This window comes from Chrysemys picta, chromosome 8, assembly GCF_011386835.1.
Source record: "Chrysemys picta bellii isolate R12L10 chromosome 8, ASM1138683v2, whole genome shotgun sequence".
NCBI classification, from domain to species: Eukaryota; Metazoa; Chordata; order Testudines; family Emydidae; genus Chrysemys; species Chrysemys picta.
Window position 1 is genome coordinate 42493395 of NC_088798.1, and position 27932 is coordinate 42521326.

General features: G+C 38.7%; 1 protein-coding gene across 2 annotated transcripts; it reads right to left on the reverse strand.

Moving 5' to 3' along the window:
* Nucleotides 1-2008: 2008 nt before the first annotated feature.
* FNDC7 (fibronectin type III domain containing 7) lies at nucleotides 2009-27705 on the reverse strand. 2 transcript variants are annotated; one of them, XM_024102002.3, is made up of 14 exons: nucleotides 27540-27705; nucleotides 27014-27032; nucleotides 25115-25369; nucleotides 22268-22522; nucleotides 20694-20954; nucleotides 19899-20156; nucleotides 15443-15697; nucleotides 13916-14173; nucleotides 13100-13354; nucleotides 10950-11204; nucleotides 9879-10133; nucleotides 8983-9012; nucleotides 6798-6866; nucleotides 2009-2145 (listed from the first exon to the last, which is right to left on the reverse strand). In XM_024102002.3, exons 1-13 carry the CDS (start codon nucleotides 27600-27602, stop codon nucleotides 6835-6837), a joined length of 2451 nt encoding a protein of 816 aa, XP_023957770.3. In that variant the 5' UTR covers nucleotides 27603-27705; the 3' UTR covers nucleotides 2009-2145; nucleotides 6798-6834. The 2 variants fall into 2 exon arrangements, with proteins under 2 accessions (XP_023957770.3, XP_065410378.1); XM_065554306.1 differs by lacking the exon at nucleotides 10950-11204.
* Nucleotides 27706-27932: the final 227 nt, after the last annotated feature.

Consider the following 27932-nt stretch of genomic DNA (forward strand, 5'->3'; position numbering starts at 1 on the left):
TGTTAATCTTCCTAGTTTTTCCTCCAGCAGTAGAGAAACACTTTTTAGTATTGAAGTGCTACTCCCTTATGTGATTTTTTTTTTTTTTTTTTTAATCGATAGGTAATTGAGTTTGAAATCTGAGTTTGGGGAGAAACTTGTATGGGTGTAAGAGTATTCACTGCAGTAGAAAACCCAGACTGTTGTTGCCCTCTATCTTGTTCTCTTGCTTTAAAAACTACAAACAAACAAAACATTTGAGGCTTTTTAATCAGAAGATGAATGTATAATCAGCATCTTATTCGCAATTTTGATTATTTTAGTTTCTACTTGTTTTATGGGGTGGGGGGGCTAGCAACAACATTGACAGTTCAGATACTTGGCTTTAAATGATTGACTGCTACTCCTCTTTTGTACTGTTCTCAGTCGTTGCCTGGCTCTTTGCAAAAAGTTTTACTTCTCTTGATGAATTGGATATGGCTTAGTAGATAGTCTGTTAACACATCTTTCCATTTATTTTCCTCCTTGGCTGTTCTGATTGAGACCAGGTTTCTGTTGTTAACATTTGGTTAAATAATGTGACTCTTCAAATTCCATTCAGTAATACAGACATTATGGTGGATACTTCAGACAAATAAGTACATGCCCTGCTCTGTAGAGCTTACAGTCTGACTGGAGATATGGTGTAATGAATGAAAACAGCTCAGTGGTTTGAGCATTGGTCTGCTAAACCCAGGGTTGTGAGTTCAATCCTTGAGGGGGCCATTTAGGGATCTGGGGCAAAAATCTGTCTGGGGATTGGTCCTGCTTTGAGCAGGAGGTTAGACTAGATGACCTTCTGAGGTCCCTTCCAACCCTGATATTCTAAGTTAGAAAATAAGGAGACAGAGTTGCAAGGTTACATAGTTTAGTGGAAAAACTGGTAACACTGGGTGGTCAAGGAGCAGGTAGGCCTAAGGTGCCTCTTCCACAACTCAGCCACTGCTGCCTTGCTTCTAATGTGCAGAACCCCTGTTGTAGTCCTGTAATTCTTCTGTGTAGAATCTCTCAATCATAGCAAATTGGATAGTTTATATGGTGGATAAAAGTTGTGGATGGTTTGGCTGTAGCCATAAGTAAATCGTGGCTTAAGTTTCCAGAAGTGAACACCTATGCTGCTTTGTAATTTACAACACTGCATGCTGGTTCATTGCCAGTGAATTACTATATCCTTTATAACCATCAGCAGTAACAATCTGCCAGGTAAAAGTGAATAAAATCCTAAACTTTTGCTTTCAAGAGAACATGCAAATATACCCGAACTTCTAAAAGTGCAGCCTCACATGTTTTCATTTTTCAGATTTTGGATTCACATTTTAATAGAGTTTCTTATGGATAATCTCCCCTTTCACATGTGATCACAATCACCTTGTGCCAACTAAAGTTTGCTTTCATGAAAAAATAAAGTGTATTTTAGTCATCTTAATGATATTTAAGAGCTGTCACCCTCTGAGTCGGTTTGGCAGACCACCAGCCAATGCAAGAAGACTATAGTTTGGCAATAGGTCTCAGCTGCCCTTTTGGTTGCTTAGCATATGAGAACACCAAGCATTACACTTAAATTCAGAATCTTGACCTGGCATTCCATACCATAGAACTTTTACTTTATTCATGCAAAAATATCTGGAAGGATGGAAGTGAGAGAGAAAGTGATGTGCTGAGAAGCTTTCTGTTTTCATGATTTGATTACCATGTGCTCAGAACCCTGTTTTTCAGTTGGCATCCCTCTGGCTGAAGAAAATCAGGAAGAATTCTCTAAGTCTGAGGTTCCTCTTTAACTGTCTAGTCTAGTGATTGGTGTCCAGTAATGATGGGGCATTTTCTCCTCTGAGAGTATCATCACAGTGCTGTATACAATAATCATAGTATTTTTCAGTTAAAAATTCAGTGATTAGTGTGTTCTAAATGCCTAGAGTTCAATCCTTTAATGCAGTAATTTCTTATATGTGGCAAGTAGTACATTTCAAGCACTTGTTCCAGTAGATGAGATGCCACTTAATACAATGGTTAAAGTAAATTGGGGAAAGGCATAGAAGTTGAACCCTTGCCAAACACTAGAACAGATAAACATACTACAAATAAATCCTGCCATCCTTTATGCAGTATTGTACCCTTTCCTGGTAAAACCTGTGGGGGAGAAAAGGAATGAGGGCAATAAAATTATGCAAAGCAAATATGGTAGTGCTTCTGATTAATGCCTCACTTAAAAGGGGAAAGGTTTTGGAAAATGCAGGTTCTGTGGTCTCCCAACCCAGCTGAACCCAAGGGAAGGTGGGGAATCAAAATTACAAGCCCACATTAATAACTAGTTCTTATATAGCCATCTACAGACTTATCTCTTTGTGCCACCTTCCTGGCAGCATGACTCAAGGAACTGTATTGCCATTGGCCACATTAGCTAAGCCTTGGCTGTCCTGCTAGGTGTGGAATGGGACATACCCAGTGTTAATTTCCACTACTTTTGTTTGTTGTATTTCAGTTGGCTTGGTAAATATCTGGAATATAAATTTTGTTTTTATTGGAGGACTTCTTGGGACATCTCAGAAGCATGTAGTGGGAGCTTACTCAACGTTAGGGTGAGTGAGGGTTTGAAACCTTAAATCTCCCCCTCCCACCTCCAAGTGTATTTTAAATGGCTGTTAAAGGCAAATGGTCTTAAGGGGCTTGAATAAAGATCACTCCCATCAGGTTTCATTTTGTGTGTATTTATGATGCCCTAATCCTATACTAGTTATCCCATTATCTGTAAATGATTCCAGACCCAGCTAAATTTCTGCTGTAAAAAGACAAGAAGAAAAACCTTGTGTGTTTATACATTACTTGCACTTTGTGGTTCTTTATAATGTGGAGCAACAAGGAGCCAACTCTTGCTTAACTTATTCATGTGAATAGTGCTAAGTGAGCATGATTTGTCCCACTGTCTGTACTCTAATCTTGGAAGATTTGGCAGATCCATTCAAATGCCTGGCTTCTTTAAACATCCCTCTTCCTCCTCCTCCCCCAATCTAGGTTAATGGTGAGGTGAGCCTGCCAGTTTTGTCTGGAAAGGCCTAGATTTTACAAAAATGAGCTGCACGGATGGAGACCTGTGCCTGCACAGAACCCCACTGACTTCAGTGGGGCTCAGGTAATCTTGCAGTAGTGGGGCCTACTATAGCAAGAGGTTTTGCAGATATATACTGTCCTTCTATAATAGATAGAAAGCAAGGGACACAGTAGATGAGGACTCCATAGTGTCTGTGAAGGGGAAAAAACCCCAAACCCAATTGTTTATACACAGTAGTAATCAGAGATGGAATCTGTGTATTTCTAGTCATAGGATGCCTTAATGGTGGAACCTTTTAATAGTAGTACCTGAGTGCTTGCCCCCTCCCCACCTCTGATATTCTTAAATTCTGAAGGCAGAGCTATAAAAGGAAGCATTGTGCCCCAGCTGCCATTAGGAGTTAACATGAGTGGGGAGTAAGACTCTACATATATTCAATCTTGAAAAACTCTGCTTAAAGGTAAGTAACCTTCATTCCTTAAAGAGTACGTTGCTGTTTGTAACTATTCACCTACTACATATTTAATTCTAATTAAAGTTACTCATTCTCAGTCTTTTATTAAGTATGTTTGAGTTTAAATGAGGGCTGATATGTAATTAAGATCTGCAAATCTTATGCAGCTGGTTGTTTTGATTCAATGTAATTTGATTTTATCAAGGACCATCATAAAGGTATTCATTTACAATTAGTGTACCTACACTGTTTAGCAGTATTTTTCTTGAAATTCTATTGATTTCTCACTTTATTAATAATTATTCATGCAGCCTGCTACTTTACTAACAAAAAATTCATATGTGGACTTACAGATTTTCTATAGCAAAGGTGAAAAGTTAAGTCATTTAAACTTGTGCTAGTGGTTTCATTAAAACTAATGGCTAGACATCCTCTTTAGATAACATTACAAGGATATGAGGTACAAAAATTATGGAGCAGCATAGCTAGACTTATCCATTGTTTTCTACATTTAATTTTTTAAAGAAAATTGGTAGCTGTAATGGTGACAACTTTCAAAGCACAAAGCCAGTATAACCCCTCCTCTGCAATAATTTTTTCCTGTGAACTGACTCATCTCAATGGGTGGTAACTTACATGCCAAGAATGACATTTTATCAACATTAACTATTTTACAGCCTACCAAAACATGTCAGAAAGGAGACGGATTATGTAATGCAGATCTGCATTCATGTTTCTGTGTATGTGAGTGGAGGGTGGGGAGAGACAGCCACACATGAGGACTAGCCCAAGGGAGGATGCAGAAGACATGTATATTAAAAGTTGTGCCTTAAAATATGAGGTGATTGGTTCCATACTCCTGAAGGTATGGTTTAGTTTTCAAAAGTGGTTGCAGCCTGTTTTTATTTTTCAATTGGAGGATAAAAAAAATAGGTTAAAAGTCTGGGAGCCACTAGTGAATGCAACCTACACACTAAAGCCAGTTGGCCTTCAGCTGGCGAGCGTCACTCGTGTAAGCTTTTCTACATCTATAAAAACAGGTACAATGCACCCATCTAAACTTATCTCACATCTGGAAGAGGTGAGAGAACTGCCGTCCCTACCAAACTTCCAGACTCTACAGAGAAGCTTTCAGAGGGCATGTGGCTCAAAAATGTAATAGAGTATAGGCTTTATTAATTGTTGGCACAAATTCACTGCCTGCATATTATGAACTTCTGGGGAAGAGAGGTAGCTTAGTGATAGTGGCTGACTGAGTCCATGGTACCTATTGAGTTTCTGGGAGTGGACAGGCACAAGCCTGCCCCCCTCTGAAGACCCCACTAGTGGATGTGGCCCAGGGGAACTGCCCAGATACATGATCTAAGGGAAGAGCAGAAATAGGCCTGTCTCAGAGTACTTTCCTGTCCAGTATACTCCTGGTATGGTGGATGGCCACCTTGACCAACACTAGGAGGTCATTGACAAGGAGATCTTGTAACTTTGTGGGGCTACGGTTGGGTGAGTGTAGATCAGGAGCTGTGGGAGAAAAGTGCAACCAGAATCTAAAGAGAAGGTTCTGGAGCAGCCATAAAAGGGGTTGCAACCTGGCACATGCCAGGGTCTCCTTCATGCTGCAAAAGGAGCAAATGTGGGGGAGGGCAGTTAACCATGCCAATTACATGCCTGTGCTCATGCCTCAGTGAAGGAACTACCAACTAATATCCCCAGTGGGCCACAGCTGAGTGCATGGTAGCAAAGCTTCCAAACAGAATAACACTAATGTCTATGTTCTACCTTTTCAAACCCTAAATTGGAAATAAAAACTAGCTATTTCTTACTAAGTAGTGCAATTCTGAAGGCAAAACATGGTTCTCTCCCTCTATTCCGCTCCAATAAATACTGTACCTGTGTTACAGATAGGTTTATTAAACCTGAAAGAATGCTTATAATGTACTCTCTCCCGTTATGGGGTGTTTACTTTTTAAATGTCACTTAGGTTGTCCTGTGAAACTATATACACTGCCAATTTCACTTTTGTTTCCAGTCAGTTTCATTTTTCCAGTTGTCAAGAACTAAAATCATGGTGACCTGCTGGAGTTTCCACACTGCATAGGAATGGTTATTTTATAAATAAAATAAAGCTCCCCAAGGTTTCTCTATAAAGCCTCCAGAAAGAAAAAAGGAAATTTCAAGTTCTCATTCATGAAGCTTCCACAGCATCATTATGTAGGAATGTGGAGGGTTGCCTTCCCAACCCTGTTAGTCCAAAAGCTGTATAAGGTCTTGAGGGATCCATAGAGGCTAAGGCCAGCCCCAATGTCTGCATGCATCCCAATGTCTGTTGCTCCATCACTTTCCAAGCTGACTATTGCCCTCAAATTATCTCTAAGATGAGATAGTGACTTCATTCATAACCATGAAGTAGGAGAGCAAGGGTCAGCATTATTTGTGTGTTCTCCCAAGGAGGCAATGTGTGGTATGGATAACAGCCACTACTTCTCCAGCTGCAAAGCCTCATCCTTGCCATAGGATTACAGCAAGGTTGGGGGGGGGGGGGGGGATGTCATGGAGATGGTATGTCGGCTCGCTCCCAAGATCCACAAGCTGAACAGTCACCTCTGCTCAAAGAAGACATTGCTAGGGGGATCGGGCCTATTTTCATTTTAATTGTATCAATCAACAAACATTTTAACATTAGGCCTTGAACCCTTTTGGGGGGGAGGTGATGGTTAAAATCTATTTTGTGGGACTAAACTGCTACCAAATATTAAAATCCAAATAGTTCAAGAATTTTAATACTGCTTATTTTATTTTGACAGCAGTTCACTGACAAATTATTTCCAGAACTGCTTTTATTGCACATAGACGTACTACTTAGCTTAACATTAGCAACCCACACTTAGCACCCCTGTGCAGCTCTTATTATTGACTGTTGTAACAAAGCTCTGTCCTTGTCTCCATAGGTCCTGTGTTTCCTGGTGGATTTCGCTAGCCTCAGAGGCTCACTGTGACCCTCCACATAGCCCTTCTCTCTCTAGAGGCAAGAGAGCCATTTTCATCATAAGCCAATGAGGGAGGTGAGGAGAAACTATCCTCCCTTGCACAGTCTGTTGTCTCCCAGTCTCAGTGATTAATCAGGGGGGCAAAGGGAAGAGCCCAGGGAGCCTAATAGTATTAGCTACAGTAGCTGATATTTTAGAAACAGGATGCATATAATTCTCTGGGCTACTTCCCCACAGCAGCCCCCACTTCCTCAAGCTCCACTGTGATTCAAGTAACACAAACTCTTTTTCTTACCTGCTTATCTGAACCAATGATTCCATCCAGAAAAATGTTATTCTGCACTTCTCTTTCCTCTATAGATCACTACAACAAAAATTCAGAGGGTTAAATTCAGGTGAGAGAAAAACATAAATGACCAACGCATTCAATAAATGTTTGAATAGTTGCTTATGTTAGTGTCCCCAGCAGTTTCAGACAGGAAATTGAATGGAAAGATTGTATTCATTTGAAACCACACAAAAAACTTAGAGTGGACCATACAGTGTCACCAATTTGTTAGCAGAAAGTAAGTGCTGCTTCAAAAATCAGTGGCACAATATACTTCAATTTAATTAATAATTGTAACTTGGCCAGGCTCTAAAAGACAGAACACATACTTTCAAAAAGTGCCATGGACTCTGCTGACCATGAGTGGTTCAAACCTCAGTTTTAGGTCTCATGTAAGAGTATAAAAGTCTTGCAGTAGTATGCTAGGCTACTGGGACAGTACAGATTCAGAGGGTATAATGTTCCTTACATGACACATCTACACCCTTCTACTAGCACTCTGTTTTTCAAGGTCTTCCATCTAAGTACTGACTAGGCCTGACACTACTTGGCTTGTAAGAACTAGTGAGAATACAGCCTGACGTGATATGGCTGCAGGCCAAAATATAGGTAATATTTGTAAAACATACTCATAATCTAATTTTTCAAGATACATATAGCTATTTATCTGTGTAGGTGGTGATTGGAGTCCCACTTAAGTCTATTTAGAGTTTAAGAATACATGATGTTAACAGGTCTTTATGTGAATGAGTTTGGAATGGTCCCATTACACAAGAGGGGTGAAGCCACAGATGGGCACCATCCTCAACCAAACACCAGTAAAGCATTTATACCATACCACACCACACCAATCACGAGTTCTATATGTGCCACATATGTTGGAGAAAAAGTATTTTAGGAATGTTTTTGTGAGTTTTACAAAATTAGGACCATTTTTTGGTAACCCTCTGCCTGTAAAGCTAGCTGCCAGGAATCCAACTGTGCAAGGCTCAAAGGAAGCCATCTCCAAAAGTTGTAAAATAACTTTTCTGTATATAAAGGTGACATAACTTTAAAGTGTAGTGTCTCTAACCCTGGAAGGGCAGAGGTAAGTGCTGGTTCTGATTAGAAAGGAGAAAATCTCCTTAATGATATAAAGCTCTTGTTTCTACCTCTGTAAAGCTGTGAGAGCTCAAACTTCACAGCTGTGGCATTTAGAAAATGCTGTTAGTAGCTCAAAGTTGAATCTTGCTTCTCCCGGGCCTCAGAGAAGTGTAATTTGTGGGTGTGAACTGCACATTTGGGGAACAATGATGAAATATTTCCCTGACATGTATTTTTGTTTGTGGCTGGTTGAAACGCCTCAGAATTTTGGAAAGTTAGACATCCAGTCTTGATTTAAAGACTTTAAGTGACCAGAATACCACATCCTCATGGAAGATGTTCCAATGGTTTTTACGCGCTGTTCAAAATTTGCATTTTATTGGGCACTGGGCAGATAGACACAAGATAAATGTATGACATGTCTGTGCTGTTATATGTCTTCATTTAATTTCATGGATCTCATTTGGACATGTGTACGGCCAGATTCTCTCACTAGTTTAAGTCATTTTTTGCACAGGGTGAATACCATATAGGGGAATCCACTGGTTTTCTACAGCTGGCATACAGGTGCTTTGCCAACCTCCTTTTTACAACTGTAGTAGGGGCTGTGCCCCGAGAAAATGGATATGGCTAGGATTTCCCAGGACTTCAGCAATCCCTGGCTCTTATAAGAGCCCTTTGGGGCCTTTGGCAGGCATTGTATTTAACAGCAGCCTTCTGGCTATTCTAACTTACACTGGAGGACTGGATTGGCACAGAGTGACCCCAACATGAGGGGACCAAAACCATCTTTGCACACTCCCTCCTGAGTCATACTGTGTGCTTCTTAGTTCCAGCTGAGGATCTATCTAGGCCATGGTATATATGTTTTATACAATGTAGCTTATAGAAGTTGTAATACATATTATGTTGGGAGTAAATATTTTATCTGTGATAGAATTAAGAGAGTCCCCCTGCCAGAAAATAATAATGTTATTTAAAAACAAAGTACTCTTTCATTCTAAGAAAAACATATCTCACTAGAACCATCATATTCATTAGAGGTGAAATGCTGACAGCATTCTCGTACCCATTCCAACAGAACTTCCAGAGCAGGTCACTAGAATGAAATACAAAGAAGGGGCATGAAAGTTAAGTGTATAATTATAAGCTGAAAAACATTAGCAATTTGTACAGTAAGGGCCATATTATACAACTAGGCAATCTCATTAAAGTTTAGTATGTTTAAAAATAATTCCATAATAGATTTGAATGTCTATCATGAACAAATAAATCATTGTTTGTTTGGCTTTTTGTTCAGTGCTTCCAAGATAATTCTGCTAATATGAAGCATAATTTTTACAGGAAGATTGTAGAGACAGTTTGTTTTTATAAGGGTGGCTCATTAGTGTTGCTTCTGATTTTTTTTTTTTAATTAAAAAGAGGGCATTAAGGTATTTGAAAACCAGTACAGATGAAGAATTACATTAATTTAAAAGCAAACTAAGAAAAAAAATAAGTTTGGTACTCAGCAACTAAAACTGATCCCCAAAAGAGTAAAGCATGATGCAAAAAGCAGCCTTGTTGTGCATTTTATTGTCATTCCTTTCCATCTACATCAACCACTAGTATCCAGACTCAACACACACAGCCCTTTGCTCCAATACTGATTATTCATGTCAGGATCAAGAGAAATTCATGTGAATTGGGGTGTGTCATTTTACAGCCAAGCACATAAGCAGAAAATGTCCTTGATTTCTAAGCCCTGACCCTGAAATACCCCTCATGTTTCAGGTTATGTGGGTTATGTGGTGAGCCAGCACTGGGATAGAAAACTTCTGCTACATGCTGTATCTTTGTTTCCTCTTATTTTGGAATATGACAAGACACAACTACAAGCCAGAATTTGGCCCTATATAAATTAAATTACACTGAAATGCATCTAACAAAATATACATAGTTAAAAGGTCTATCATTGAGTTTTACCTGAATATATTTTTTTAGGGCAAAATGTAATCTTTGATCCTTTCTCAGGAACAGGAGAAACTACCACTGTATAGACATCCCCACAAGGTATCTCGGTGACATCGCAATAATTCAAACCTGAAGTAGGGATACAGGTGAAATTGCCTTTTGATCCATATAGATCTGTACTTATCAACCCTGCAGAAGCTCGCCAGTATATTCGGATACCATTATTGCCCAGTCTATATAATTTCACCCCAGAAGGACAGCAAGCACCTAACAAAGAAAATAAACGAGATTAAGTCTAAACTACAGATTATGCTTGTTCTTGAAAGGAAATTATAAATTTTCTTAACAGGTTTCACACCTACATTCGAACTACAAAGGTTCATCATCTCACAAAAAGTCAGGGTAATTGTACAAGGCAATGGTGGGGAATAAGGGAATGGAAGTCGCCCTCCAAACAAGCTGTGGTGCTGGAATACAGCCCCTCTTCAGACACTGTTTAATATCATACATTGGAATACTGGTCACTATTGCGCCCCACCCACTATGGGGAATGTTAGGGCTAGTGGATTCACACAATTGTAGAACCTCTTGGTGTCCCTAGCCTCTGCCAGAAGCTGGGAATGGGCAACAGGGGATGGATCACTTGATGATTACCTGTTCCGTTCATTCCCTTCGGGGCACCTGGCACTGGCCACTGTTGGAAGACAGGATACTGGGCTAGATGACCTTTGGTCTGACCCAGTATGGCCGTTCTTATGTTCTCTCCCATCTCCAAACTTCAAGTAGATATTGGCTTGTTTGGGTCTGCTGTGCGACCCCCTTCCATAGTGCACAAAGAGTACAAAAGTCCCCTTGCACAGTCTGCCTCAGTTCCCCCACAGTGCAGCCCTACCATGAAGTTTAAGTGATACAGAGGGCCTTGCATGAATTTCATCCTAAGTATATTTAACTATTTAAAACGGGGAACTGCAAGGGTTTTAGCAATTTCTTTAATCTCACATACAACCTTGATATGAAAATAAATCATCCGCCTACTATACTCTGATTTTTTTTTCTTTTCAATTCCATTTATCGTTTACATACTGGAAGAATAGTCTTGATATGTGCAGTATGAGGCCAAACCAGTTTCACTAATCACTTTCAGAGCCACTGTATAGTTGGTGCCACATGTAATGCATCCCAGGAGACAGTGGTTTTGGAGAGTGTGGCACCTGGCTGGTCCTTTCAGTGATTCCAGTATTGTTATATATGTCTTTGCACCAGCCCCAACAGACCAGCTGATATTTGTTATAGACTGCATCACTTGAGTTACTGTCAGATCATTAGGGCAACAAGGAGCTTAAAAGGAAACAAAGAAAGGGAGATCAACTTTATTGTGTCCACTGAGGTTCTATGCAGATATTTTAGTCAATTATTTTGTTTTAGAAATAGTTTACACCTCTACCCCGATATAACACGGGTTCGCATACAAAGCGGTAAAGCTCTGACACCCTGCTCTGAGCAGCGTGTTAACGGTGCCGGGCCAGGGCCAAGGGGTTGGGTAAGGGGCAGAGGGTCTTGGGGGCGGTCAGGGTTTCCTCCGCCAGGGTCTAGGAGGCAGGAGCTGGGGGGGGCAATTTTGGGGGCCCTGCAGTCCCAGAGTGGCCCGGGGAATTAGCAGGAGGCCAGGAGCAGCCCGCTCTGCTTCCCTCGCCCCAGCCCCAGCCGTGTCACTCGAGGAAGGTGGTTTGGGGGAAGGGATCCCCCCTGCACTCACCGGCAGCGGCAGAAGCGGAGCAGCCCAGCCTGCTATACTCTGCTAACTCCCAGCCACGGTGCTCCGCTTCCTGCCGCAGGTGAGTGTGGGACCTTTCCCCAACCGCCCCCACCCCAGTGACACGGCTGGGGCTGGGGCAAGGGAAGTGGAGTGGGCTGGGGCCACATCGTTCCGCTTCCCGCCGCTGGTGAGTACGAGGGGGGGCGTCCTTTCCCCAACCTCCCCGCACTCACGGGCAGCGGGAAGCGGAGCAGCCCGGCCCCAGCCCGCTATACTCTGCCAGCTCCCGCGCTCCACTTCCTGCCACAGATGAGTACGGGGGGGCGTCCTTTCCCCAACCTCCCCACACTCACCGGCAGTGGGAAGTGGAGCGCCGCGCCTGGGAGGTAGCGGAGTAGAGTGGGCTGGGGCTATATTACTCCGCTTCCCGCTGCTGCCGGTGAGTGCCTATCAGGGGGTGGGAGGTGTGGCTAGGGATCGGAGCAGTCAGGGGACAGGGAGCAGGGGGGTTGGGTAGGGGGTGGGGTCCTGGGGGTGATTAGGGACAGGGGTCTCTGGAGGGGGTGGTCAGGGAACAAGGAATGGGGGGGGCCAAAGCAAGTTCGATATAACGCGGTGAGATTTTTTGTCTCCCAAGGACCGCGTTATATCGGGATAGAGGTTTATTTAAAATCTATTCAAAAACTGCCAGTTTTGTCAACCACATTTTTCTGATCTTAAGGCTTGATCCAGCTCTTGTTGAAGTCTGTGGGAGTCTTTTCATTAACTTCAATGGGAGATGGGTCAGGCCCTTAGGAAGAAAAATAATCATAGTAGCAATTTAAAAAAAAAAAAGAGGAAAACTAAGTACTTTTTAGCTAATGTTACCAAAATAGTCAGATATTAAATTTCGGCATGCTACAGTAGCTAACGTCTAATATATAGAATAACAGCATAAGATAAATAATTTATTCCTTCTTCACCCATTGTGTGAGACAGTTATTACCCCAGGATTATTATGTGAAGATTGTTCCAGCTGGTAGATCTTGGTAATAAAAAAATATCTACAATGCATCATCAGTATCTCAGTGGTTTTCTCAGCCACATTAAGAATCGAAGTGCTGAAAAGGAAGCCATGCATTGCATAAAGAGATTATGCCATTATAGCTTAATTAGCAGTGACCCAGGAAACATAAGTACCTGTATTTGGGTTTATCAGCAGGATTCAGCTACTAAAGAGTAACATGATCTCTCACTCACTCTCTCTTTCTCTCTCTCTCTCTCTCTCACACACACACACACATTTGAGCAGATGCCATTCCATTCAGTAGGAAAGAGTAATACATGTAGATACATTGTGGAAAAAAAAAAAAAACATGGACATAGAGACACACACATTTAGCACAGAATTTATATATATAGATATAGATATAGATATAGATAGATAGATAGATAAAATAAAGATTATATTTTCAATTACATATTGATTGCTACGTACCTGTCTCTAAAGGAACACTGTAACTAGGTAAGCTCTGCCCTGCTGTTGTAATTGCCACAGCACTAATAGAGAAAACTGATCCACAGGGAAGACCAGTTATGCTACAGGAATTTCCAGAACTTGTGCAATGCCACAATCCAGCCTCTCCTCTAACAGTAACAGTGTATATAGCTTCATCATTATTGGCCTGCCAGTGCACACTAATTATGGAAAGATCATCCTGTGAGACGTTTTTTATTTCAGGACTGCATGGAGCTGAAAGATTTTAGATAGAGGAGATTTAAGATGTGTTATTATCAGTACATAGCTATACAATATAAAATGGACGTTATGTCAATAGCTGCAGATTATTGTAGATATCTGACAAACTCACTCTGACAGTGATATCCTAGTCAATAATCTTTGACTAATTTGGAACAGTTTATGAACATATAAACTTTAAATGAGTTTTACAGGGAAAAACACTTGAAAAACTGACATGTTAAGGTTTTGCATATAAATATACATACTGGAATCATAAATCTCATTTTCAGAAGTGCTGATTACCTAGCAGCTTCCAACCTCGCCACTTATTGAGGTGCCTGGTTATGATTTAGGAATCCAATCTTAGGCACTCATTTTTGAAAATCTTGACATTAGATTTTCTTTTCATTTGCAACCATGAATTATAATAACCTTTCTTAGCACTCACATTACGTTTTCCACCTTCAAAGCACTTTACGACTGTTAACTAATTATTTAAATAACTACAACAACAACAACGCAAACAGCTAATTATTCTGTGTGTTAAAAGACGTGAGAAAAATAGCAATATACCTGTTGCCACATATTTAGATACACATGATGTATTGCTGCCCCTGATTTCACTGTAAGAATACACAGTGATATTATACTGGGTGTTACACTGCAATGCAGACAGGATGCAAATTGTGGCAGTGTCATGACACAATACTACACCAACCCCATCAACAGCTTTTGTTTCATACATTTCAGCACCACGGACAGGAGACCAGACAATTTCAACTGTATCGCTGGACACAAACACTGGATAAAAGTCACTGGGGCAACAAGGTGCTAAAAAAGCCAAAACAGAGAGGAAATGTCAACAGCGCTCATGAACTGAAAAATATTACATATTAAACAGGGTAGTGACTTGTTTACACAAACACATCTTATATGAAACCTCCATTATCAAAAATTTAAAAATGAATTATGTTCCCCACATTGAAGTCCTTCATTTATCCAAAACTTAATCTATCAAAAAAAAGTGCCATGTCCCTCATGATATCTGGACAAAGAGAATTCTATTGCATACTGTTTTTTGTAATCAAAGTGTATTCTTACATCTCTTTAGTGTCCCTACAATAGAATTCAGTAATAATCCATTAATCTGAAATAATACTGTACACTTATGTTGCACCTTCCATTTGAGGTTCTCAAACATTTATGAATCACCAAACTAAGCCTCATAATCAGATATTTCCCCATTTTACACATTGTGAAACAGGCACAGAGAAGGTTAGGGACTTACCCAAGATTACACAGCAAAGCTATGGCAGAGCCAGGGCTAGAATTCAGATATCTTGACTCCAGTCCTGTGCATCCATAACACTATCCTTCCCCACCTTTTGAACATGTTTTAGAATGACTGAATGATCAAACCTTGTAGTTTATAAGCTGGTGGCATACTTGACTGATAAACTAGCTATTCAAATAAACATTGACTACACTTTAAAGTTTAACCCTTTTCCTTTTAAAAATATATATTTACTAAAGCACTGGTAATCATTGTTAATTTGGGCTGGTCAAAATTTTTTATCAAAAACATTTTTTTCCAATGGAAAATTGGGTTTTTGACTAATTTTTTTTCAGTGACAAGTATCTGCTTTCTGTAGAAAATTTCAACTTTCTGTTGAAAAACTGAACACCAAAACATTTGCATCTATAGGCCAAGTTCCACAGCCACCCTACATCTCCATGACACACCATGGCCAGGGACTTTGAAGATGTACTGAAGTAAATCAGAAAGAGAGGAGAATGTGGTGTATTATGGGAGATGTAGTCCACCACAGAGCCCAACCCATACAGGAAAATAGGAGCATGTGGCACTTGCATGACAACTCCCACGGAATACCAAGGGAGCATTTCAAAATGTAAATGCTCTGTTTTAAACGAAAAGTTTTCTAGCCAAAATTTGGGGTAGCAGCCAAAAATTTTCACCTTTCAATTCATCACCAACAATTGATATTTTCTGCAGGAAAAAAAACATTTTCCAACTAGTTCTATTGTTAATACTACTAGGGGAATCACCAAATATGTTTGCATAAACAAAGTGCTACTTACCAGTCGTATAATTGAATATATCCCCTAAAGGACTCTGTCCTGCCTTGTTATATGCGAAGACACTAATGAAGTAGGTGAAACCACAATCTGATTGGAAGTGGCATTGGGTATGGGATGTGTTGCAGTGCACTTCCAAGCCATCATCACTTTTCACAAAAACCACGTAATAATCTCCAAGATCTGCATTAGACCATGACACTGACAATTTACCAGAGTTGTCCTCTTCTATTGTTATACTTCCAGGTGCACAAGGAACTGAGAAACCAGATTTAAAACAAAAACGGGGGGAAGGAAGAGATTACAACTGTACTCACAGGAGTTTATTTAAGCAACATTTTTACTACACAAACATCAATGAAAGATATATAGAATATGTGTGATATATTTAGCTTGAATAGTTGGCACATGTCCAGTTAGAAAAGAGCAACTCATCTGGATTTATAAGGATATTGGGATGACATGTATGTGATTATTTTAACATGGTGCTTGTTCATAACATAAATTGTGTGTGGGCTGTCAATTAATTGCAGTTAACTCACACGACTAACTAAAAAAAATTATTTGTGATTAAAATTGTGATTAATCGCACTTATAACAATAGAATACTAATTGAAACATTAAATATTTTTGGATGTTTTTCTACATTTTCTATATTGATTTCAATTACAACACAGAAGACAAAGTGCACAGTGTTCACTTTATATTATTATTTTTTATTACAAATATATGCACTGTAAAAATGATAAACAAAAGAAATAGTATTTTTCAATTCACCTCATACAAGTACTGAAGTGAAATCCCTTTATCATGAAAGTGTAACTTACAAATGCAGATTTTTTTTGGTTACATAACTGCACTCAAAAACAAAACAATGTAAAACTTTAGAGCTTACAGATCCACTCAGTCCTACGTTTTATTCCGCCAATCGCTAAGACAAACAAGTTTGTTTACATTTACGGGAGATACTGCTGCCTGCTTCTTATTTACAATGTCACCTGAAAGTGAGAACAGGCATTCATATGGCACTTTTGTAGCCGGCGTTGCAAGGTATTTACATGCCAGAGATGCTAAACATTTGTATGCCCCTTCCATGCTTTGGCCACCATTCCAGAGGACATGCTTCCATGCTGATGATGCTCGTTAAAAAAATAATTTATCAATTAAATTTGTGATTGAACTCCTTGGGGGGAGAACTGTATGTCTCCTGCTCTGTTTTACCCGCATTCTGCAGATATTTCATGTCATAGCAATCTCGGATGATGACGCAGCACATGTTCGTTTTAAGAACACTTTCACAGCAGATTTGACAAAATGCAAAGAAGGTACTGATGTGAGATTTCTAAAAAGAGCTACAGCACTCGACCCAAGGTTTAAGAATCTGAAGTGCCGTCCAAAATCTGAGGGGGATGAGGTGTGGAGCATGCTTTTAGAAGTCTTAAAAAAGCAACACTCTGATGTGAAAACTACAGAACCCAAACCATCAAAAAAGAAAATGAACCTTCTTCTGGTGGCATCTGACTCAGATGATGAAAATGAACATGCGTCAGTCCGCACTGCTTTGGATCGTTATCAAGCAGAACTCATCATCAGCATGGAAGCATGTCCTCTGGAATGGTGGCTAAAGCATGAAGGGACATGTGAATCTTTAGCGCATCTGGCACGTAAATATCTTGCAATGCCAGCTACAACAGTGCCATACGAACACCTGTTCTCACTTTCAGGTGACATTGTAAACAAGAATCAGGCAGCATTATCTCCTGAAAACTGTAACCAATCTTGTTTGTCTGAGTGATTGGCTGGCCAAGAAGTAGGACTGAGTGGACTTGTAGGCTCTAAATTTTTACATTGTTTTATTTTTGAATGCAGTTATTTTTTGTACATAATTCTACATTTGTAAGTTCAACTTGCATGATAAGGAGATTGCACTACAGTACTTATATGAAGTGAACTGAAAAATATTTTTTTGTTTGTTTTTTACAGTGCAAATATTTGCAATCAAAAATATATATAAAGTGAGCATTGTACACTTTGTATTCTGTGTTGTAATTGAAATTAATATATTTGAAAATATACGGTAGTAAACATCCAAAATAAATTTAAAATAAATGGTATTCTATTGTTATTTAACAGAGCGATTAATCGCGATTAAATTTTTAATCATCTGATTATTCACGATTAATTTTTTTAATCACTTAACACCGTAATAATTTATAAAATTTCTATAGAACAAAGTACATGCTATTTCAGTCACAAGCAGGAAAAAGATCCCATTTTAAGGGCCACTCATAAATGACAGCACAGGCATCATGCAGTATTTCAACAAGGAAGTGAAATATCTATGATAGCAATTTGTAGGTTTGGATGGCATTCAGCAAAAGGATTGAATAACAGTTGGCAAGGGATGGCCTGGACACAAGAACACCTTGTATAATGGCATCAGATCAGTTGTTAACTCTGTACTTCATCAAAAAGCTTAGTCTTTTTGCTTCGGTTTTATTTTATGGTGGCATCCCAAAATAAGACTCACAAATGAGGACCATGTGGTTCATAGATTTAATAACGTTTCCCTTTTCCCTTCCTGGTTCAGTGGTTTACATCGCAAGCAAGAAATTCAATGTAGTGGTGCCGCTCTAGCTGGAATTGGAGACTTCTCAATCTTATCACCAACCAATTTTGCATTATCATTATTAATCATCATCCTCTGTATTTAAGGTAGCACCCAAAGACCCACTCAGGACCCTGGCTCCATTGTGGTTGGCATTGTATAAACAGGAAAATGTGGTCTTTGAGTTTTAAGAGTAACCCAGGACAAAAATAACAGGAGCACTGGAGGTCAGAACTGGGTATGTTGGCAGAACTTCATAGTATTTTGCATTTATACAGCATATTTTTTTAACAATTTCAATCCATTTTTCTAATACGCTCACATTAAGTCTTACAAACATTCCTGTGCAGTAAGTTAGGGTAAGGTGGCAGCATTATAAACTGAGGCACAACTAGGTTAAATGATTTTTCCATGGTTGCAGAGTGACTCTGTGGCAGAAACAGGAACAGAATAGAAGTCTCCTGACTCATAGTCCTGTGCTTTAATCACCAGATTATCCTTTCTCACTCAGTATGGGGAAGCTTGCACACCATCTACTTATATTGGGCCTGTTCTCCTCTTACTTCGACCAGTTTTAGACTGGTGTAACTCTACTGACTTCACTGGAGTTGCTTCTGATTCTCACTGGTGTGAGAGGAAAATCAGGCCTGTTGTATCTGCCATCTAAATATGCCATTCGCAAAATAATCCAAATAAATAAAAATAAAGTTAGCACAGGATTCAGAGGGTAAATGGGAAGCTTCATGCATGAAGTACAACAAAAGTTTCAGAATACACACTGTTAAGTGCCACAATAACATGATAACCACAGAAACAGAGCCTTTTTTTTCAATATAGGGATTAATTTTCTTATAAAAGAAACACAGTATCTCAATATTTAACAAGAGCAACAGAAGCTCCAGTAGAGGTCACATTCAAAGACAAGGATCTTTCTCCTCCTACCTCCCCATAAATGATAGTCCAAGTTCACCCAGGGTCTGCATAGTTTTCAATAGCACAGATCCTGGCATATGGCCTTGGAAGTGGAAATTCTGCAGGAGGAGGTAATGGTGAAGGTGCCTACAATATCCCCTTCACTGAGGGACTTGAAACCAACCCCCAAAAGAGGATGGCAGTGGGTAAGAAGGGGACATGGCCAGAGCAGCCAGGGGATGCACCTCTACCCATAAGGAAATATAAATTGACCTTCCCTGGAATAATCCCTAGGGGGCAATGGTGGTAAAATACTGCCTGCCCTCCTCTGGGGGAGAAATCCCCAAGAGTTGAGAGAAGCCGGGCTGATGAAGACAGGTGCAATTTGTATCACCTGTAAAGATAAAATTGGCCCAATGCTGATTTCCCCAAACTTTCAAATATATAATAATTAAAAAGCTAGAGATAAAAATAATATGTTTATATAAACACGATGGACCAGATTCTTCTCTGTGTTACTTGACTTCAGTGGAGCTATTTCAGATTTATATTGGTGTCACTGAGAGCAAAATACAGCTCAATTTCTTTAAAAAATATTTTTCCATAAAGTAAAATGCAGCAGCAAAACAGTTTTTCAATGGACTGCTTTATGGAAACAGCAGCACTTAAAAGAATGCTGCAATGGACAACCATGATGAGGCAGTTTATATACCTAATAATGGAATCTTTTAAAATAAGGTGTGAATGTAATACCACGTGAGGGCCAGACATTGACAGTATTTAACTGTTCTGAAATATCTTAATGATTAGTATAGCAAATTCCTCTAAAACTATTTAATATTAAGCTAAAATGTAGGCAACTTTTGCTTTCTTCTTTCATTTTATGGCAAAAGAGAAATAATATTATGGGCTATACAAGGGTCACTATAGTTCACATACCAGTTTTTAAACTCACTGCATCTGTAGGTTTACTGGATCCAGCACCATTATTGGCTATGACATAAACAGAGTACTCAGATCCACACTGGAGTGAAGACAAAGTGCAGGAAGTGGAAGATGTGCTACAGTTCAGTTTGGAGGCTCCACTGCTGGCTGTCACACTGTAATTTAAAGTTCCCTCTGTCGGTATCCAAGAAACAGTGGCCCTCAAAGTTCCACTATCAAAAGCAACTTGAACATCTGATGGTGCATGAGGACCTACATTAGTCAGAAACAACTGTAAATACACTTAGTATCTGGTGTTTTATAGAGATGATCATCAACCAGACCCCTGAATCCAAACATTGTCAAATTTTGGGAAACATTCTATCCAAATGTAACTTTTGTGGCATAGGCCTCAGCCCTCTTCTTACACCTATTACAGTTGCACAGAATTTTTTAAACAATTACTCTAATTTTGCTCTGAACCAAAAATTTCTGTTGAAATTTTAATATTTATATAAATATTAATGGACATATCCTAAGTTCCTTTACTCAGTTCTTGCTCAGGCAAAACTTTAATTGAAGTCAATGGCAGATCTGCATAAGTAACGTTTATAAAATTTGACCTATGTCCTCTAGAACTTTCCCGAAACTAGAATTGGCATAAATTGTCATAGCTCCATTTGGACAATTTACACCAGCTGAGGCTATACCCCCAATGTGTCTTGTCAAAAACACACATACTACTGTCAATAGCATTTTAAATTATAATTTTACACTAACCTTGGTTTCAGAAGAGAAAACAGTTCTTACTTGTTATTTGGTTGTACGTGAAATCATCTCCAGGTATTCCATTAACATTCCAGGCATGTGCCTTGATGGTATAGAGAGTTCCTGGATCTAGACTGGTAAATACCAAGGAGGTATGGGTAGTGTTCTCTTTCATCATACTGCCTAAACCATCTGATCTCATGATGGACACAGAGAATCCAACTGCCATATATACAGCTCCCCAGCTCACCACTATGGAGTTGTAACTTGGAGAACTTACAGACAGGACCGGAGCAGCCAAGACTGTTAATTACAAATATACATTTACTATTGCGATTTTCATTAATAGCTATGCTGTCTAAAAGTTAGAAGAGCCAAATTCAGCATAGAGTAAACAGAATCAACTTTCATGGACGTCTCTGGGCCAAATTCAGTGGTGATGTAAATAGTATAAGTTGATCAGAGAATAAAGTGGTAAAGTTAGCATAGTTTGCACCAATTTACTATTTAATAGACTTGTATAGTGAAAGTGACTGGCACACTAAAGGGTGAAAAGTGGATGAGTGCAGCAAGAAAAGCAACTAAAAGGAGTGTGTGAGGTCAGTTAGATTCCCTTATTTTGTCCTGTTATCTTACCACTCCTTTCAGTTGCTTCCCCACCCCTTCCACACCCTAAGAATGTCAGTGTACATCTTCTATTAGAAGGTAAAGCCACAAGGTTATACTGACTTACTAAACAATATATAAAGAAATACATATAAACGTTTTACTGACGTGGGTTTGGACAGCTATGTTACTTACGCCATGCACAAGTTATGCAGGTCACCCTAAATGGGTTCCAATAATTTTTTTTATATCAAGGCCAACTGTCCAGGCCTTAGAGAAAAATTACAACTTACACACTTCAGAAATCTATAAAATTCACCCAGCATAATTTATCTATTCATAAACATTTCCTGATTTTAAGGCCCAGTCTCTCAATGCTGTGTCCCACAGACAGACTGGGAATCTCTCTTTCCTGAATGTATAAAACTTCCATTTCTTGTCTTGATGGGACATTAGATATTAGACTTTATCATTGGTTCAGGCCTGAATACTGTTCATCTTGAGCCAAAGCCAAATTCTGAGAACTGGTCAAATGTGAGTGATAAATGCAATTTATCATATGGCACAGTAATATATCAGCTGGGTATCACCACTACATGCATGGGTCTATGTCTACTTTTCACTTATATAACGCCTTCCACCCAAGGACGGTAAAGCTCTTGGAAAACATTAAGCCTTAATGTCATTATTCACATTATACCAATGAGAAATTAAAGTACAGAGACGTTAAGTACAGAAGCAGAGCTGAGAACTGAATTCAGAAATCCGGTCCTATGCACTGGCCATAAGGCCACTACATCGATATACCTATAATTATATTCTTGAACACTGCAGTGGTGATATGTTCAATATTTAAAATAAAAGATTGCACTAATTCATCCCCAGTAAATGCTTGAACTATTTTTACTTTCTGTACTAGCATTTTAAAAGATACATTTAGAAAATTCCATGAGCCATATATGTTATGCACTCTAGTAATATGAAAGTTGCTATATAAAATCAAAAGCTACCTGTCTTTGCCTTCTTTGAAGGCGAAGGTAGGCTTCTTCCTCCAGAGTTTATAGATCTGATGGTGATTTTGTACAGTGTAGCAGCCTTCAATCCTGTCACTGTGCCTGGTGAATTTATGACTATAGTTTCAATGAAAGACTCTCCATCCTGTGCAGTCAGTAGATAACTGGTAGCCCCAGGAACACCTGCCCATTCCACTGTGATACTGTTGCTCAGTTTTGAATAAGCTTGGTCAATAACAGGTATCTCAGGAACTAAAAGTGAAATTATGGTAAGTTAAAAATCCATAATCATGTTCAAATATAAGGACCTGCTGCTGTCAGGTGCTAAGTGCATTGACCATTTTGCAGGAGGTGCTCAGGACAACTGGGATATAATTTCTTTGATACTTCTAATTTTACTTCTCTAAATGAAATAGCAAATTTAAATTCCATACAAATGTAATTGATTTTATTTGTGCCATGAAACAAAAGAAATGTTTGTTCAGTGTCCACAGTGCACTTAGCAATGAAAAACTGCAAATAGTTAGCATTGATGATATGCAATTTATATATGTATTCAGATTGTTCTTTAAAGGGGAACGGTGGCACATTAACCAATTCAGTTGGTCTGACTTTAGAGAACGGTTGTTTTGTATAGTCACTTGGGTAGTTCCTATCCTGCAAATTTGTCATTCCTCTCTGTACCTTACTGAGTGATGGAGCTGGGTTTTGGTCTCCCTAACTCTGAGCTATATCTACTTTATCTTAATCTAATCTAATCTAATCCAATCCATCATGTGCCTAATGACCAGCTGCCAGAAAATCAAATGTTTAAAAGGCTGTAAAAAGTGGGCCAAATTATTCCTTAAAGCATTGACTTCATTAGAGTAGCATCAGGGATAAATATGGCCCAGCATGGCTTCAGTCACCAGAATATTGCAGCCCCCTAAGGAGATCATCTGCTAAACTGAGGAAGAGGAGATGCTAAATTACTCTGCATCTTTGGGGACACTTGTGCCCTTCTACAGTCTTTCAAACAAGCACTGTGATTTACCTGTGTAAAATGTGCTACTACTGCAGGTTTTAAACAATTTTAAATACATACTAACAATACATGCAAGACTGGATTTATTTTAGATCATTATTGAAGTTACTAATGATGATACCAACCTTTTGATCATGGTCACCCTAGATAATCTAAGTGCATCTTTCCCATGTTGCTCTGTAGCCAATCAGTCCTGGAAAGTGTTCGTATTATAATCAACAGGAAATAGCTTTGCTTTCTACAAAACAATCTAAAATGGGAAGACTGAATACTAGATACTATATGTTAAATACTGCAACTAAAGGAACCTTTTTCTAACAGCCCTTACTGTGAGCCATTCAGAAAACTAAATGTCATGTACTTCAGTCAGACAAGTACCTAGCTATAACTCTCCCAACTAAACTGCAGTAATCAGGATATTGGGCCTTGAATAAGCACATATAGCAGGTTCCATACGTTGTAAGGCTGCAAAAGACCAAAAAGAGCAGGAAACCTCACAAAATGGATGAAAGTGATCCAATAGCACTAACCGTAAAGTGAAAAGTATCAGAGGGGTAGCCATGTTAGTCTAGGTCTGTAAAAAGCAACAGAGAGTCCTGTGGCACCTTTAAGACTAACAGATGTATTGGAGCATAAGCTTTCGTGGGTGAATCCGATGAAGTGGGCATTCACCCACGAAAGCTTATGCTCCAATACATCTGTTAGTCTTAAAGGTGCCACAGGATTCTCTGTTGCTTTGTAAAGTGAAAATGTATCCAGAATGTAAGCTTGGACCAGCACAACTACCAATTTCAAGGCAACTAACCCACGAGTTCAGAGACTTTGGCAGCAATTACAGGAGTAATATTTCCACAAGTATGAACTCTTGAACAATATCTCTACTGTATTAGGCCCAAATATTTTTTCATTCAGCATTAGCTAGGCATGTCCCCTTTTCCACCATTTGTAAAAATTACAAAAAAACCTATTTTCTACATTTCTACATTTTTCTTTTAAAATATTGTGCAAATTTCAATTAAGTCTATAGGAGTTTGTCTGATAAATGACTGCAGGATTTCACCCTTAATCGGGGACCAATCCTGCAAACCTTCCACATAGGGAACTCTTATTCAAGTCAAAGGGAGCTGTGTGCCCACGGGGCTTACAGGAGTGGATCCATAGTATATTATTTATTTCAGAACTGCATTACAGAGCATTAAAACATTATGCTATTTCTTCCATACTGAGGTAACCAAGAGGTGAAAAAGAGGTAGATTATATTCTAAACTTTCAGGGTGACCATAACCATGAATTTAATTTTAGTTATTTCCTCAATAAGATGAAAAATTTGAAATTTTTGAAAAGAAAACAGATATTTCTAAAGTTTTTCAATTAAAATAATTTTAAAAGGGAATTTCAAATGATTGATTTATTCAAAACTAAATATCAGTTATGGAACAGGGAAGAGGGAATACTGTCTATCTAGGTTCTTCTATAATGTCCAAGGCTAACTTAAATAGTACAGAATCAGGTTCTAAATGGAAATAAAATGTCAGTTTTTCACATTTATATGACCTCACTTTTGTGTTCTTCAATTAAAAACAAAGCAGCTGATTTTGAAAGTTGTGATTAGGTGAGAATTGATGCAAGGGATGCACCACACACACACTCACACACACACACACACACACACACACACTCTCTGAAGTCAGTGGGAAAACTTCCATGGACTTCAATATGAGTAGGAGTCAGCCCTAAAAGTCAAATAAAATATGCAGGGTGAAATCTTGGCCCTATTGAAGTCAACAGAAATCTTGTTTATCAGCCCATCCCATACTAACCTGTTAACTGCTTAGTCTGTGCTTCCGCCAGGATAATTCCATTCTTATCAATGGCTTCCACTTTTACAGTGTGGACAGTGTTGGGAGTTAGTGAAGTAAGAATGCCTTTAACAGGAACATCACTGAAATGCGCCAACAAAGAGTGGCCTGTGTTTCTGGGGGTTGCTGTTATTCTGTAGGAAACGGCTCCTGAAAACTTGGACCATCTGAGATAAATGTTTCTTGATGTCACATTATATATGGATATAGAGAAACCTACAAAAAAAACCACACCAATTTTAGTCTTTGAAACCTGAAATACACTACTGGGCAAACTGTTTGGACAAGACTCTTGAAAATGTTTAAGTAGCCTGATTTTCAGAGGGCAGTTATTCAACACTCTTTTCGAAATCAGGCCCCTTTAAGGGGCCTCAAGAAGGGTACCCAAAATAATCTCTTTAGAAAATTAAACTTTGCATTAAATTATAATTGAAATAATTTTTCTGCTCATTTCTATCATCCATTATACACTGTAGTGTACAGTGTCGCCAGCTCTCATGATAATATTGCAAGTCTCATGATAATTGCTATTTTACTCAAGCTCCAGCTACTGGAGCTTTCTGAATATTTGAAAATCTCATCCTTCATTTAAAGAAGAGTTTCTACCTCTCATGGTTGCAGAAAAAAAGGATTAAAATGTGACCCAAGTACATCCTAAGGCTTAAAAAGCAGAAGGCAAATAAAAAGAAGCCAAAATTTGGTGGCAGTTTTTTAAATCTCATGATTTTTAGAGGGCTGCCTCATGATTTTTTAACATCTGAGGTTGGCAATACTGCAATTATTTACATATGGCTTTTGTAATCTTGCAAATAGTGGAACTAATCCTACCACTCTGTGCATGGAAACCCCTCTGACATCAATGAGAGTTCCACACAAGAAGAGCTTGCACAATCAGGCCTGTGGTTTATAAAATCTCTGTGAAAAGAATACGGTATGCTGAAGTAATTGCCCAAATACTGTAAAAACATTGAGGAGTCCTTGTGGCACCATAGAGACTAACAAATTTATTTGGGCATAAGCTTTCGTGGGCTAAAACTCACTTAATCGGATGCACGGAGTGGAAAATATCATAGGCAGGTATAAATACACAGCACATGAAAAGATGGGAGTTGCCTTACCAAGTGGGGGTCAGTGCTAAAGAGCCAATTCAATTAAGGTGGAAGTGGTCTATTCACAACAGTTGACAAGAAATACCACTCTGAAACCTATCACCAAATACTGTAGTAACTTTATGGTAATATGTAATGGTTAGGAATCTAGAATATTGTAATATATACTAATATGTACTGCCACAATGTATACTAAATGGATGACTTGTAAGAGCCCAATCCTGCGTTCCTTGCTCAGCCAAAACTCACACTGCAGTCATTAGGAGTCCTGGGTGCACAAAGAACGCAAGATTGAAGAAAGGGAAAAGGGAAATTGTGTGGTGTATTTATCTTTAATTTTTAAAACCAAACAAAAATTATGCTATTTTAAGAGGGCCAAAATATCAGAGAAAAGCATACACACACTGAATAGATTGTGTAGATAATGGGTATAGTCTGAGAAGGTACTGTTCAGTGCAAACTGAGTGTAGCCTTAGGTAAGTGTCATATTGTAAGAAGTATGTTAGAAAGTTTATGCAAATGTATAGTAGCATAGGTAACTATTTTTCAAATAAAGTTTTTTTAATTATATCATATAAAGAAACATATGATTCTTTACATTTTTTGAGTCCAATTTCATTTGAGTTAAAAAACTTCTGTTTGCAACATTACTAGAATTTAAAAATCAATTTGGATTAGTAATCAGAGATTTCTCTGTTCTTTAGTGTCCATCTAAAAATGAACTGGTAAAAATACCTTTTTAAGACTTTACCTGTGTTAGCTGAAACAATCTGAAAAGAAAGATATAGAACATTAGAAACACAAATTGAAAAATTATTTTGGGAAAAGGGAGAACATTTAACTTTTAGCAGTAATAACAATGACTTCTTTAAAATTGTATTTTGTGAACATAGCTTACTAATGTGCAATTTTACTTATTTGTTCAGTTTATTTAAGCATGCAAAGGTATGTACAGTAGTAAGGTAAATCCACGAAGCTGTTACTAGTGAATTTAACATAGGTATGCAGTTCATTACCCTCTCTGAATCTGGCCATTGATCCAGAAGGGAAAGTTTGCAGTTGCTGACAGACTTTGAAAGACACTGTGTTCTAAAAGTATAATGGCATAGTTTTTCTGTGGGTCTGTTACGAGTCTGGGAAAAAGTAATTGTATAACTCTTACAAAAAATATAATAATCAAAAATAAGAATAAACATTTGATAAATAGGTTGCTTTTGGTTTATTTTTAAAAAGGACATGTCATTCTTAAAAATGTTTGAGAACAAAACTAAACTCACCATTTCAAGACTCATGAGGATAAATCCAATAAGTACCAAAGGTTTACCTTTTCCACTGCACATCTTGTCAGACAAAACTTTTATTCCACACTTTGCGTCTGGATGTGATCAATCAGATACCCCATAAAGAGAAGTAATCACCTCACTATAGTTGTTGTTAAGACTCGTCTTTGAGACTGTGAAAAGAAATATTTGTGTGTAGCTCCTCCTCCCCTTTTCCGGATGGCCTATAAGCAGCTGCAAGAATATTTAGTGAAATGAAGCATACTGCATCCAACTGAAAATGCAGAAAATGTTACATGGGAAGACTGTGTTCTGTTCTTTCCTCTGTTACACAGGTGCAATTCCTATATTGCACCTATGTAACAGATTGCAAAATTGAGCCCAGTTTAA